The sequence below is a fragment of the Rattus rattus genome, chromosome 4, assembly GCF_011064425.1.
Source record: "Rattus rattus isolate New Zealand chromosome 4, Rrattus_CSIRO_v1, whole genome shotgun sequence".
In the NCBI taxonomy this organism is placed as follows: Eukaryota; Metazoa; Chordata; class Mammalia; order Rodentia; family Muridae; genus Rattus; species Rattus rattus.
The window spans coordinates 42,694,909-42,709,239 of NC_046157.1; the positions used below are offsets into that span (position 1 = coordinate 42,694,909).

General features: G+C 43.4%; 1 protein-coding gene across 3 annotated transcripts; it reads left to right on the top strand.

Annotated features, from left to right (window-relative positions):
* Positions 1-457: 457 nt before the first annotated feature.
* Cldnd1 (claudin domain containing 1) lies at positions 458-6,841 on the top strand. Of its 3 annotated transcripts, none has more exons than XM_032900327.1 (6): positions 583-680; positions 1,755-1,805; positions 2,027-2,336; positions 3,929-4,039; positions 5,228-5,365; positions 5,459-6,841. In XM_032900327.1, the coding sequence occupies exons 3-6, from the start codon at positions 2,045-2,047 to the stop codon at positions 5,677-5,679; spliced, it is 762 nt and encodes a 253-aa protein (XP_032756218.1). In that variant the 5' UTR covers positions 583-680; positions 1,755-1,805; positions 2,027-2,044; the 3' UTR covers positions 5,680-6,841. The 3 variants fall into 3 exon arrangements, with proteins under 3 accessions (XP_032756217.1, XP_032756218.1, XP_032756216.1); XM_032900325.1 differs by having other exon boundaries at positions 645-680; positions 1,762-1,805; XM_032900326.1 differs by lacking the exon at positions 1,755-1,805 and having other exon boundaries at positions 458-680.
* The last annotated feature ends 7,490 nt before the right edge of the window (positions 6,842-14,331 follow it).

Sequence of the window (14,331 nt, forward strand, 5' to 3'; positions counted from 1 at the left end):
TCTTCAAACAAGAATAACGTAATTATATCCTATTAGGTTATAACGCTAATTTAGTTATATGCTGGGTTAGATCTTTAGTTACATTTAAACAAAACAGAAGTACACTTTGCTCAAATGGGAGGGAAGATATAGGGAAGTGGGAGTGGGGGTTGATATTTGAAGAGTAGAGTCAACTCTACTCTTAAAGTTCATCGACTCAGTAGAACTAATATTTAGAGGTAGAGTATTATCGTAGGGAAAACACAAGACTCTAAGTTAGATCTGGGCTACATAAATCAAAGCCTTTGACTATAGATGCCAAAGATCCTCCCCCATCACTTTCTGGAGCTTGGTCCCTCCTTTTCTGAGGTTTAACAATCCCTCAGCTTAGACCTCTGCTTTGCTCACTGATCTCCAGAGTTCTTTCTTCGGAGAGAACTACATTCCCCACAATTCCCCGCGCGTCGTCGGGCATGCTCTCCTCTGGCTCTAGCAGCTTTTTCACCGGCGTTCCTACAAGTCCCACAAGGCCCCTCGGCTCAGGGCCGCTTTGGCCCGGCCTAGGGTGGAGGCGGAGGCGGAGGCGCGGGAGTTATGGAGGGGGCGGGCTCTGCAGGGAAGTGCGTCAGAGGAGGCGCGGGGAGAGTAGGGTGCTGTGGTCGGAGCTGGAGGGCGAAGCCGGTGGAGTGAGAGGATGGGCGGTGAGTGCGCGGGGTCGCGGGCCGGCACGGGTCGCGGCGTGGGGAGGGGGCTCCTCGGTGGCGTGGCCGGGCCGGGAGGCTGGAGCGGCTGGCGGGGCGGGGAGGGGCGGGGCTGCGGGCCAAGGGGCTGGGGCTGGATGGGCTCGGGTACCCAGGGCACCCGCCCAGCCCTGCCGGCCTCAGCCTGCCAGTGCCAGGCCCTGCTGTGCGGCCCAGGGTGACTGCGCTAGGCGCAGCTTCCAGAACCCGGCCTTTAAGGTCATCCGAGAGCACCAGGATGGACGAGATTTTTAAGAATCAAAATACACACCGCACTTACCTGAGTTATTGTTGATGACTGCAATCGCCCCGGTGTTTCCGGAGTCACTCCCCATTTTCCGAACTCTGCACCCCAGTTTGTAAGCCTGTTTTCAGGTGCATTGCGAGGGGTTTGTGCTGTCACAGTGTACACACACTTGGTAGGGTTTGACTCAGAGTGATCCGCCTTGAGTCATTTTAACCGCGGCCATTTACTACTGCCGTGGAGCCCTGTCCACGCCTAGGGAGTGTTCAGATTTTGCCTAACTCACTTCTGTTTGAGAGTAGGGATTATTTCGTTTTTATGGACCTGTGCTATACTTTTAGGATTTAGGGAGCAGTATTGCGGTTTGGGAGGTCGAGAAGTGTGTAATGGATGGAGGGTGGGGGGAGAGTAAGGAGTGAAGAATCTGGTTATGTCAAGAAGGTTGGCTTAGCTTTGATCGAGGGAGATTGATAACCTAACATGGTGCTTTTGCTCTCTTTGCTGTGACAGACACATAAACTTTCCCCTTTGGGTTAACACCTTCAACTCTGACTTCCAAATAACTCCTTACTTTTGGCCTTAGGTAAACCTTTCCACTAAAAAGCTTGGGGGATCCCTAGTCTCCCTTTCTTCTGTCTTTTCCTCGTCCAAGCCGGAAACACATAACCTTTTTCTGGCTTGCGTAAAAATTCAATCTACAGTTCAGGTGCGCACGCTGCACTGCCGACCCTGGGCGTGTGTGTTGTTTGTATCTGTAACGTGTATGTCCATTTCAGTGTTGTCTGTTTTAGTATGCAGGTGATAGACTAGAGAACAAGACTTCTGTCTCCGTAGCATCGTGGGTATGTGAGCATTCAATAAGTACTTTCCCTGAGAATGAGTTTTGTTTTAAACTTAACATTTGCCCTTTTGTTTGTAAATTTTCACATCGATAAATGCCTTGCATTGCGAAGAGAAGGGATGGGGAGTAGGGTAAAGGGGGCTCATTTTTATTATTATTTTTGTTTTTAATACATTCCGATTTGCTCGGGAGGTCTAACTCTTCCCTCTCCCTCTTGAACAGAGCAGTCTGAATGCCAGAATGGATAACCGTTTCGCTACAGCCTTTGTGATTGCCTGTGTGCTTAGTCTTATCTCCACCATCTACATGGCCGCCTCCATAGGCACAGACTTCTGGTATGAGTATCAAAGTCCTGCTCAAGAGAATTCTAGTGATGCGAATAGAATTGCCTGGGAAGATTTCATGGGCGATGAGGCGGATGAGAAGACCTACACCGATGCTCTGTTCCGGTACAACGGCAACTTGGGATTGTGGAGACGCTGTATCACCATTCCCAAAAACACTCACTGGTATGCTCCGCCGGAAAGGACAGGTATTCATGTCTCCTACCTGATAACGATTGTCCAGGGACGGGGAAGCACGTCTGTGCACTGCTTCCTTCCCTTAAGAACATCTGTGCACCACTTCCTTCCCTTAAGAACATCCTCAGTATCTGTTTTCTTCCATCATTTTCTTTCCTCAACTTCTGTGCATTCCCGTTGTCCTCCATGATATCACAATACCTTGTATCGTTGTATCACGATGGCCATTTGAATCCTCATGCTTTCATTAAATTGTTTTTTCTTTTTTTATTCATGCCACATGTCGCGAGGAATTAGTTTGAAGAGTTTAAATATCTGGTAATCTGTAGCATTTACGATCAAGTTAAAGTGTGAGTGTATTATCCTCTTACAAGTAGCTATGTTAGCCAGGCAGCAGTGGCACAAGCCTTTAATCTCAGCAAGGCAGAGGCAGGCAGATCTCTCTGAGTCGAGGCCAGCCTGGTCTATAGAGCAAGATCCAGGATAGCCAGGGCTACACAGAGAAGCCCTGTCTCTCTGATACAGCAAACAAAACCAAAAACAATTAACCTAGGTAACGGTAGGTTTCCATCATTTGCCTTGTATTTTAGAGAATGTAATTTGACCAACTCTGCCTTTAAGTCTGTACATATCTGAGACTTGCACAACTATAAAGGGTTAATAACCTAAAATTACAAAAAAATTTCTAAGTTGTTTCTCAGATTTATTTTTCAAAAACTATTAACATAAAGATTTTAATTTTCCAGGTATTAAATTGGGAAGTTTACAGTTTATTTTTGTTTATATTTACTTCTTTTGGCCTCTTACTGAGTAAGCATTGTATTCAAATCATAGCAGAACACACTTAAGTCACCATCTGTTAAAAGGTATACCACGTATGACAAATAGTTTACCGTGCAAAGAAAAGGAGCACAGCTACAGTGTATTGTAAAATCTCCAGTTCTACTTAGAGGTCACAGAGGCACACTGGGAAGGCTGCAGTGGGACACATCCTGCAGCGTGTTACGTTTTGAACACCTAGTGACACTGAGCGCAGGTGAGCCGACCTTGTCACCCTGGCTGATGTCCACACACAGAATGCAAGGCTGTCATCTGGGATTGCTTACGAGGTGGCTGTGACTCAGATGTGAGATCACTGGAATCAGACCAGCATAGCAGCGGGATCTTGAGTGTAATTTGAAGGAATAGCTGTTAGCGTTTTCTGTTAGAATGTATAAGGGCAGGAATGACTGAAGCTTTTTGTCCCAAGAACCTAGGAAGGTTGACTTGTGTCACCTCCTGAGGACTGTGGCTGGTGTGGTATGTTTCAGGGAAAAGATCAGAATTTCTTGGATTGTGTCCCTGTCCGGATCTCGTCTAATAACCTCGTACATTCTCCCGTCTTCCTTGCCTTTTCCATTTTTTCATCCGTGTGTCTAAATCTTGAGACAGTCAAGAAACTCAATGGTGGCCACAGAGTAACCTATGTGCCACTGGGAGCCAGAGATACATATTCTTGGGGAATTCCTTTCTGCATCACCCTTTACTTCCAAAGATAACTCCTGAAAGATCGTTATGGCATATTGTCTATAAAAATAACAGGCAGTCATTGTTCTCCTTCCAGAGTCATTTGAAGTGGTTACAAAATGCATGAGTTTCACACTAAATGAACAGTTCATGGAGAAGTATGTTGATCCTGGAAACCACAACAGTGGCATTGACCTGCTTCGGACCTGTGAGTACTTGGCTTCCAGTAGATCAGTTGGCGGAAGAGCATGTGCTTGGTTGAGGTCTGTTTTGGAATGATGTGCTAGTGTCCAGTGTCAACGTGAACCACCTTCCCCAGCAACATCCCGATAGCTCCGTCCCATGGCTAATAGTATTTGGAAGATAGAAACATACTTAAAAACATACTTTAAGACCGTCAAATAATTTGCACTTGAGGGAGCTAATCCAGTGGAGGGTGGGATCCAGATCTCCCAAAGATGTTACCAGTGGGCCCAGAGAAGGGGGAGCTCAGAATAAAATTCATATTTGAAGTGCCCACTCCCATTCCCTGAAGCGTACCTGAAGAAGCCGCTGCAAGCTCTCAGGGGCTCAGCAGGTGTCAGTCGGGACAGTAAATACCCTTCCAGCCCTAGGGGGCAGTAAACAGAGTAGATGCCAGAACCAACAGTGTCACAGTACTCTAATCCCTGATGGTTAGGCTGCCAGGAAATGCTGTCTTGAGATTTGAGCGACAGTTTTTAGGCTGCATTTGTGTTTACCCAGACAGTGCTATCAAAGGGCTCACTGCAGTTATTTACTTTGTAATGGGAGCAAGAGGCCTATCAGAAACAGAATTTTAAGGGAAGGCATAAGACTGAGAAACAGACCTACACGGCATTCTAGAAAACAGAAGGAGTACCAAGGGGAGGTAATGAGATTTACAGCTGCCATTAAGCGACTGGTAGGCTCCAGGCTTACTGTGCCCTCATGTGTAATGGGCATCCTTACTTGCTAGCACCTGCCGTTGACCATGCAAAGGCTTCCATCCTGCCATCCATCAAAGGAAGCTGTGTTTTACTTCAAATAGTGATTCTTCACTTCCCCTTATTGGTACAAGTTACTAACAGTCCAGTCTCAGTTCCTTCGGTGACAAAGACTAAACAGTAGTGGCACCAGTAGTGTAAGGTGTTGGGAGGGTTAATTCAAGCATGAGTACAGGGCTCATACTTGACCCTTCAGTCACTTAACTGTTAGTGGCCCTTTATTTGTTTCAGGGAAAGTTGGAATCCTTTCAGATTTAATAAAGTTTGATATTAAAATATCTGCTTTTCACTTCTTAAAGCAGCTCTAACAACCCTTTCGAACTGTGAAAAATTGCCATTGTAGAAAAGTGGACTGAAATCGTGATGGATTTTTTCCTCTCTTTTAAACCCAGACCTCTGGCGCTGCCAGTTCCTCTTACCGTTTGTTAGCTTGGGTCTGATGTGCTTCGGGGCTTTGATTGGACTTTGTGCCTGTGTGTGCCGCAGCCTGTACCCCACCATTGCCACAGGCATTCTCCATCTCCTTGCAGGTCAGTCTCGATGCTTTACAACCTCTGAACAGTCACACATGGTTGCCCTATCTTTATCGTCACACCTGTGCTCTTTCTAAATGTCTTCCTCAGGTCTGTGTACGCTGGGCTCCGTGAGTTGTTATGTTGCTGGCATTGAGCTGCTCCATCAGAAACTAGGGCTGCCCAAGAACGTATCTGGAGAATTTGGATGGTCCTTCTGCCTGGCCTGCGTCTCAGCTCCTTTACAGTTCATGGCTTCTGCTCTCTTCATCTGGGCTGCCCACACCAACCGGAAGGAGTACACCTTAATGAAGGCTTATCGTGTGGCGTGAAGGGAGGCTGCCGCCTGATGATTACTATTTCTACTATTTCTTTTTTACTGTTGAGGTTTTCCCTTGTCTTCCTCTCAGTTGTCTTTAATTTTTATTTTTGTGGATATGCCATTTTATTCTAAAAGTCCTTTTTATTTATATACAGTGCCACTAAATACCATTTAAAATGTATGTGGTTTTCTTCGAGTGGCTCAGTCATTTTACCAAACTGATGTAGGTTCAGTCAGAGTTCAGACAGAAAGAACTTTAGACATGTGACCCAGATTTGTAAAAGAATATTACCAGTGGAAAATTGACCCTAAACAGGGTCTGCTAATGTCTGCTAAATCCAATAGTGTAGTAACTGTGTGTGAAACTAGAAACGAATTTCTGTATGATATCGGTTATCACTGTCAGAACTTCATATTCACTTTCCTGTTGTTAGTCAGCTAGCAGAACCAGCGTTCCTAAAGATGTGTGCATATAAAATTGGGAAATTATCTAACATCTGTGTCCCTAAACTTTGGTACATTACTTCATTCGAGGTGAAATATGGCAGCTGCTTATACTGTGATTGTCTACAAGAAAAAAAAAAGTGAAAAATGTTTACTTGAAATTGTAGCTTTTATCTGCAAAATTTCAATTCAATGAGAAAAGCTGGTTATACTTTTTTTTTTAAACTGAAACTCATTAGGATTTTCAGTGCCACCAAACCATTGTGGATTTTGCTGCTCCCCCCCTCTGGACACACAGGCTTATTAAAAAGTACTTTCTTTTTTAGCGGAGAAGAATCACAGTAATTCCCCAACTGTTTTTTTGTCCCAGCTGGGTACTATATGGGAGTCCTATCAATGCTCATTTAGAGCTGGGGTCCTACCACCACCGAGATCTAAAGCTGTGGCCACCCTACTGACCTCAGTTGTGGGTCTTTATTTCTTGTGGTGAAATGATGTGCCTTTCCTTGCCCAGATCCCTTCCTGGTGTGTATCAACATTACTCACTGTCTTCTAATTCAGTCATTTTTTTATAATATGTCTGTAAACATTGAACTTACAAATCTTATTTATTTACTCCATTATTGTAGCACTTCACAGATTAAAAAAAGTGTGACTCAGTACTTTCTTACCAAATCCTAAATCTGTCTTTTTTAAAAAATAAAAAATAAAAAAGAAAGAGAACCATGGAGAGTGTCTAAATTGTTTGAGATCACAGCACAACAGGCTGGGCTAAAGAATGGAGGTCTGTGTGGATCTCTGTGGGAGATGAGTTATTCCTCCTTTGGGTCTGTATATTAGTTTCTTTTCGTTGCAGGGATAAAACACCACGATGAAAGCGTCTTAGGCATTTATTTAGCTTAGAGTTTTGAGGCAGAGTCCATGATGGCAGGAGAATGCTGGAGCGGGAGACTGAGAGATCACAGCTTCATCCACAGCCATGTAGCACAGAGGGAGAACTGGAAAGTTAGGCAGGGCTTCAAACTCAGAGCCCACTCCCGTGATAGTACTTCCTCTGTCAGCGCTACCCCTAAAGGTTCCATTACCTCCCCAGACAGCACAGGGGCCACACGGTCAGACGCATGAGCCTGGAGGGGACACTGCTCATTCAGGTCACCACAGTATACTGCAGAAACCGGGAAGCCTTTCTCATTAGAAGTGTCCTCAGTGAGACATGTTGCTGAATGACGTCTGTGATCCCTTTGTGGCTGTTTTTTTCTAAGAAGTCATTTAATGATGATTGGGAGGAGAATAACACCACTGAACTACTAGTGTTCCAAGTTACTTTGGCCAGTTGCTTCTGATGTAGCTGGTTACTGGGGTTTCGACACACTTTTTTATTTTTACTTCCGATACTGTGCATTAACCTAAAGACAATGTATATCCTAGATGAACTAGCACTGAGGTATATCTACATAGCCCTGTTTGTTTGTTTGTTTATTTTAGTGCTTTAGGTGTAAGAGTTATGTAGGACAACCTGGCCTTGAATCCACAATCTAGCCAGACTGGACTTGGAACTGATCTTGCTGCCTCAGTCTCCCAACTGCTAGACTATAAATAGGTATTCAGCCTCGTCAGATAGTATCATCAAGTTGTCCAATCTGGCTTTGAACTTGCAGCCTTTCTCACCTCAGCCACCAGGGCAGCTGACCAATCTTGCTGTCATTGTTCCTAAATTATTCTTGACTCTTGCTGTTCAACAACTTCTGCAGGAGGTGCACATGATAAAAGTTAAGTGAACAATGATACCTGGGAGTGCAGCTTAGCAATGATTGGCCTGTTAACCTTCACGTGACTTTAACATGCATCAGGAAGATGAACTTGGAATGGGACACAGATTCTGTTTCAGCAGCAGTGTCTCTGAATGTGGAAAGCCTGCACCATTAATCTGTATGTTGAATGTGTTATACACATTGCATGGTTGAGGGCATCCTCTTCTGCAGCGGCTTCTGTCAGGCTAAAAGAGTCCTGTAGGTAGTAACAGTTTTTCTTGCCCAGGTGAACCTTATGAAATAGCTGAGAGTGATTTTGACTGGTCTAAGCCAAATCTTTCCAAACGGTCTTTTCAAAGGAACCTTCCAGGTAATATTAATCTCCTGTGTTCTGGAGCATGCTTTATGGCACTCCGGAAGTGCATTTTAAAACTAATTTTATAACTCCAATAATTAAATGATATGGATAGCTATCTTTTGTACTTCCCTTTAAGTTCAATTTAAGGATAATCATGAGAACACCGAAACTTGGTATAATTAAAAAAAAAAGAATAATTCTATAATTTATTTGTTCGGGTAACCTTGAGTGTTTACTATTCATGTGATATAAATGTTAAAATTTATATCTGTCTGGAGCTAGCCAGAAGGTTTAGCAGACATCAAAGCTTTTTGCTGTAAGCACAAGTATCAAGATCTGAGTTCAATTCCTGACACCCACAGTGGAAGAAAATATCTGACTCCCAAAAGTTGTCCCCTAGCTCCACTTGAATGTCACAGCACACTCGACATTTTATACACATGTGTGCATGCGCGCGCACGTGTGCGCGCGCACACACACACACACACACACACACACACACACACACACCACAACACTGATTGACATGTGTAAGATAGTGAGAAGGCATTTTAATACTTAATCTTCCTGTAAACTTAAGTTCAAATGCAAACTTCGTGAAATTTTCAGCTTGTGAAACTTTCTAGCTAAGTAGTTCTGAAGGTACAAACTGGTATTTTACAGGCAGCATTCAGTTCCGCCCTGCCAGATGGGCGGCGTCTTTTGCCCTCCTTTCAGCTCTCATGAAGGAATCATGACTCAGAAAACGAGCGAAACAAGGACATACGTTTATGTGCAGGAATTCTTTTCCTTTGTTCATGTGCTCTAATGAGATGATTTTCTCTTGGGTCAAATTACAGTTAAGTGCCAGTGTCCTATATATTCATTATGTGAAAATTTGCATTCCAAACAGGCTAACAGCGGCTATTTACCTGAGAGAAGTTATCATAGTAATTACTCTCAGGATCAGATTTTTTTTTTTTTTTTTTTTTTACTGTTAAGTGAGTTCATAGACTTTTTTCTGACATATAAATGTTTACATACTTTAGGCAAACTTCTGTAACTCTAGATCCAGCTTATATTACTTTATCTTTGAAGAGGTTTGGAAATACGAAATACAGACTTTGTTTTGTGTTCACTCTTTGAAGTTGTTTGCATTACTGAATACTTTGGTCACTTTTTATCTGCTGACTCAGTGTTGGTGGCTCAGGGTATGAACTGCACTCATCCTGCCTTGCAGCTTTTGGACTCTTCCCAAACCAGCCAGCCTTCTGTTCTGTTTGTCTTAGCTTGCCATGTGTTTATAAACATCTGTGACTCCCATACTGCCTGCTTTTACGAGCCACTTCGTTCCATAGATTCTGCTTTTTCTGGTTCAATCTCAAAATGAATCAAGATGCGAAAACACTCATGAAATATATTCTTCTCGAGCTCCATGGAGGAAAGTAAATGATCCTTAAGGAATGCTGGGATGAGCTCTCTCTGAGTGTCTCTGATTCCTTCTCACTTATGGAAGAAAGAATATATTTTACAGGAACAGTTGCTGGGCCAGGGTACTCCCTGCAACAGCCTGGTGTATGGTGAATTATCCAGCTCAGGAGACAGAATGATAAACTTAGTTGTTTGTCAGCCTGTCCAGGCACTACTTTTCACACCTGTGATATTGTATGACTAATATACCTGTTTGAGGGGTCTAGTGATGATTATGCAAATTGCCCATCGTAAAGTGGTCACTCAAAATGTTAATTATGAGCTACTCGAGCTTATAAAGTTGTTCTCCGCCTAGACTGCACAGCGTAGTTTTCTAGACAACTTTTGGGGGTTGGAGAGATAGCTTAGAAGAGTGTGTACTGTTCTTTCCGAGGATCTGTGCTTGGAGCACACGTCAGAAGACTCACATCTGCCTCTAACTCCAGGTCTAGGGGATCCAACACTTACTTCTGGCCTCCACAGACAACTTCACTCATGTGCATACACCCACACACAGACACACAAGCACACACATAATTTTACAAAAATTGCTGTAGTTCCAGACAATCCAGTTGATGTGCAAGTGTTTAGGTCACTATCATTTTTTAAACTTTAAGAAGCAAATCCATTAAGCAACTGTGTTAGAAAACTTTAAAAGAAAGAAATCAAGGACTGGAGAGATGGCTCAGTGGTTAGGAGCGTGTACACCCAGGGCCGGTTCCCAGTATCCATATTGACTGACTCACAACTGCCTGTAACATCAGTTTCAGGGGACCAGACACCTTCTTCTGGCTTCTGCAGGCACCACACTCAATCTGCACAACTTTACACACATGATTAAAATGATAAAAATTAAAACTAAAATAGTAAAAAATAAAATTACGTTTTATTTTAAAGTTGTTGGAAACAGTAAAGTCAGCAGCGTGTACAGTGCCTGCTGGAAGCTGCAGTTCGGCTTCCACCCTGTCGGAAACTTTGACTTGACCCTCTGGGGTCGGCTTCAATTCACCACACCTTTTAAATCCGGGAGGTCTGCTCAGTAATGGTAGACAGGAGAAATAAAAGGGCTTGCATTTGGATTTGAGACAAGCAAGCTGAACAGATGTGAGCACGGCAAGCGCTCTGGGGAAAGGGTTCTGGCTGTCTTCACTCTTCCCTGTCCCCAGCCATCTCGGGGAGCATAAGCAAAGCTTACGTTCTTGCTTCTAATGTAGCCAATTGTTACGGACTTAAAATAATGTAAATGAGGAGAGTTTTCAAAAAGGCTCCGCCCAGTCCAGCTTCCCAGACTACTCCATAAAGGAGTTAAAGAAGAGGCCATTAAGGAAATCTCCAGTTCCATCTTGGAAGCGGTGTCAGGACTTCATTCCCTTCATTGGTGAAACTGTAAGGTGGCTGCAGGACTCTAAGATCAATGAACGTACTTTGACCAGTAGCTAGCAAGACACCTGGAATGTTGGCAGTGACTCAGCAGAGCTGATGGTTAGCAGCCATGACACCCTTAAAGCAGAACGATAAAGCAGACGTCGGAGGGAGTCAGGGAGCGGGCACTTGAGCTACCCTCAATGGGGCAAGCAGTGCACTTGCTGCACGTGATCACCTTTCTGATTGCGTCAGAAGAAAAGACACACACAGAGTGTGACCTTCTAACTTTCTTGGCCCAAGTAAAGCCCAGAGAAGTAACCAGTTTATAGAAATGACCTCAGTAGTTGTCTCATGTCTTCATAAACCTTATAAAAGCACCTGGATAAGCAGCCCGGTCACAGCCTGTTTAGTCCCTTCCTACAGGAATACTGCAGTTCTCCCATTTGGGGACCCTTCTCAGTTCTTGGGTATTTCTCTCCCTTCCTTAATTCTCCTTGATAAAGCTAGCTTTTGCTTTGCTTACTCCCATGTCTCCATGTCCTTAGATGGTGAACTAAGATCTGTTGGCTCAGGTTGACTTTGGTGACCAGTCAAGTGTTGGGTACCTCTGGGCTGAGAGATGTCCTGTTGCCTTTAAGACCTGTACCAACACTTTGGGACATGGATAGGGTGTATCTATAACCCAGTGCTCTCCCAGTGGTGGTGGTGTCAAAACAGATTTAGCAGGAAAAAGAAGGAAGCCCTGTTTTGACTTCTGTTCCAAATTGAAGTCTCCCCAGTGTCCCAAGACCTCTCCAATCGATTCCTGAAATATAAGCACCGGGTACTATGGATACCCTATTGTGCCCTTACACATACCTGTGATAAAGTTTGTTTTAAAAATTAGGCAAAGGAACATTAAATTATACCTATTTATAAGAAGTTATTGTCTTCCTATTTATCCCCACCCTCTTGCCTCATTATTGGTAACTAAGAGGAAAGAAAATGAGGGACATTAATTTCTCTAGTACTTTCACAGGGGCTGGAGTTGGGGGAGGTTAGGTCTCTGTCAAGGAGGTTAATATTTTTAATAATGTCTACTTATTTTTATCAAATTCATACTCTCTCTTCTAGAACTCGGAAGGAAAGATCATGAGGTGACATTAATCTCTACACATGCCAGAAGCTGAGGATGGATTAGCTATAGAATAAATAAAAGTTAGCTTCTGTCTCACTATTGTGAGGGTTAAGTAAGTTATAGTGTGCAGAGGGGCTTAGGACAGATCCTGAAACACAGGAGCCCAATAGAGGCTAACTGTTAATTGGAGGCCTACACAAACAGGGAAGGAAGCAGCCTTAGCTAGGTTTTCAAGTCAGACCACAGTGCTTGTAATATTCTGAGCTGCTGTGCACCCTATGGCTGCACTCTGGCATAGAGATAGAGAAGAGTCTTTGGTTTCTAAAGGTTTACTTCAAAATAAACAGGGCTCCAGTACTCGGGTATTTTGGTCACTCACATGTCTCAAGATAGAAGAGTTTTTGCTTTCTAGCTTACATTTTTATTCTTTTGCTTAAACAGGACTGTGCTAGGTGAGACTTTTGGCCTTTCAATGCTTGTGCTAGCCAACAATTTGTGAATAAAGCTCAGCAACTCTGAAAGTCTGCCAGGACAGAACTCATAGAGTGTGTAAATCATTTATTCTTATGGTTTGGGAGGCTAAGAGTTTAATACCAAAAGTCCAGCAAGTTTAGTGTTTGGTAAGGCCCCTCTTCTGGTCACAAGATGGCACCTCAAGTGGGTGGCCCTCTAGAGTCCTGCTTATGAAATGTGGTGCAGCCCTATAAGAGGCCACATACTTAAAATGTGGATGATATGAAGAGTTCAACACTGAACAGTTTCTGAATACTCAACAGTCAAAAAACACTTTGAAATCAAATGAGAAATGAACTCCAGATGTTTTTGGTCACCTATGTGTACTTTCCAATCCTGACAAAGACAATGCCAGCTTATGCTTCATGAAACACTGGTTAAGTAGCAGTATTGTACATGCAGATGTTTCTGCTCTGATAGAGTACACATGTTTGAACCCTCCAAGAGTAAGCTGTGTTCTTTCATAGGCTCCCCCAACTCCAATGGACATGTACCACATGCCTAAGCAATCTACTGCTTAATGGCTCAAAAGAATGGAAAGACATAAATCCTGCCCTCCTCACAATGTTTTGGACTGTAAGTCCTCAGGGGCCTCAGAGAATATCTCTGTCCCAGTTTTCCAAGCTGATTAATCTTCAACACACGGCTCTTCCAGTACAGTGGTGAGCTCAGGCCATGGCCTTAACTTCTGGTCCAGTTTCTTCTAGACTTTCATCACCATAATCAAATACCTGACACAGATAATATGAAAGAAGAAAAATTTTGCTTAACAGTTTCAGAGGGTTCATTCCATCATGACAAGAAAGCTCACATCATGGCCTGCCAGAGAGCAGGGAGAAAGGGGGCAGTCAGTATTCTCTGGTTCTCTTCTTTCCCCCTTTTAATTCTGTCTAGGCCCCCAACTCACAAAATTGTAGCATCCATATTCAGAGCATGAAAAAAAGTTCTAATACTTCAATTACAATGTAGAGATTCTGATTAAATTATCATCCTTTTACTAAATTGTAGTAATTTTTGTCTAACACTTTGTCCCTTGCAGAATTGTTATAAACTCTATGAAATTAGACATTTTAACTGATTTTATTCATAATGTAGTATGGTAGTTTGAATGGCATGGCCCCCATAGGCTCCTATGTTTGAATGCTTGGTCCCCATTTGGTGGAACTGTTTGGTAAGGATTACAGGGTATGTTTTATTTTTTGGAGATGATGTGTCATCTGGTTGAGCACTGAGGTTTCAAAAGCCATGCCATTTCACTTAGAGCCATCCCCACCTCTTCTGCTGCTGCTGTGGACCAGATGTAAGCTCCCAGCTACAGGCTACAGTGCCATACCTGCCTACCTTCTGCCATGCTCTCTGAAACTGTGAGCAAACCTCCAATTAAATGCTTTCTTTTTTCAGTTGCCCTGGTCATGGTGTTTATTCATGGTAAAAGTAAAAGTAACTAAGACATATAGTGTTTATCCCAGTGCTTGATATATCTTTGGTATCAACTTGGCTGGATTTAGAGTGCCCTAGGAGACTGAGGCATACCTTTAGGTGTGAGAGCATCTATGATGGGGTTCCTTGGGGTTAAATGAATGAAAACAGAGGTTGTACTCTGAATATGCGTGCCATCATTTTGTGAGTTGGGGACCTAGACAGAATAAAAAGGGAGAAAAGAGA

Excerpts from the sequence above, each read along its gene's own strand:
- Cldnd1 (XM_032900325.1), top strand. Across the intron at positions 2,337-3,928 it reads TGCTCCGCCGGAAAGGACAG|AGTCATTTGAAGTGGTTACA; the intron begins GTATTCATGTCT and ends TTCTCCTTCCAG. Across the intron at positions 5,366-5,458 it reads CATTCTCCATCTCCTTGCAG|GTCTGTGTACGCTGGGCTCC; the intron begins GTCAGTCTCGAT and ends TGTCTTCCTCAG.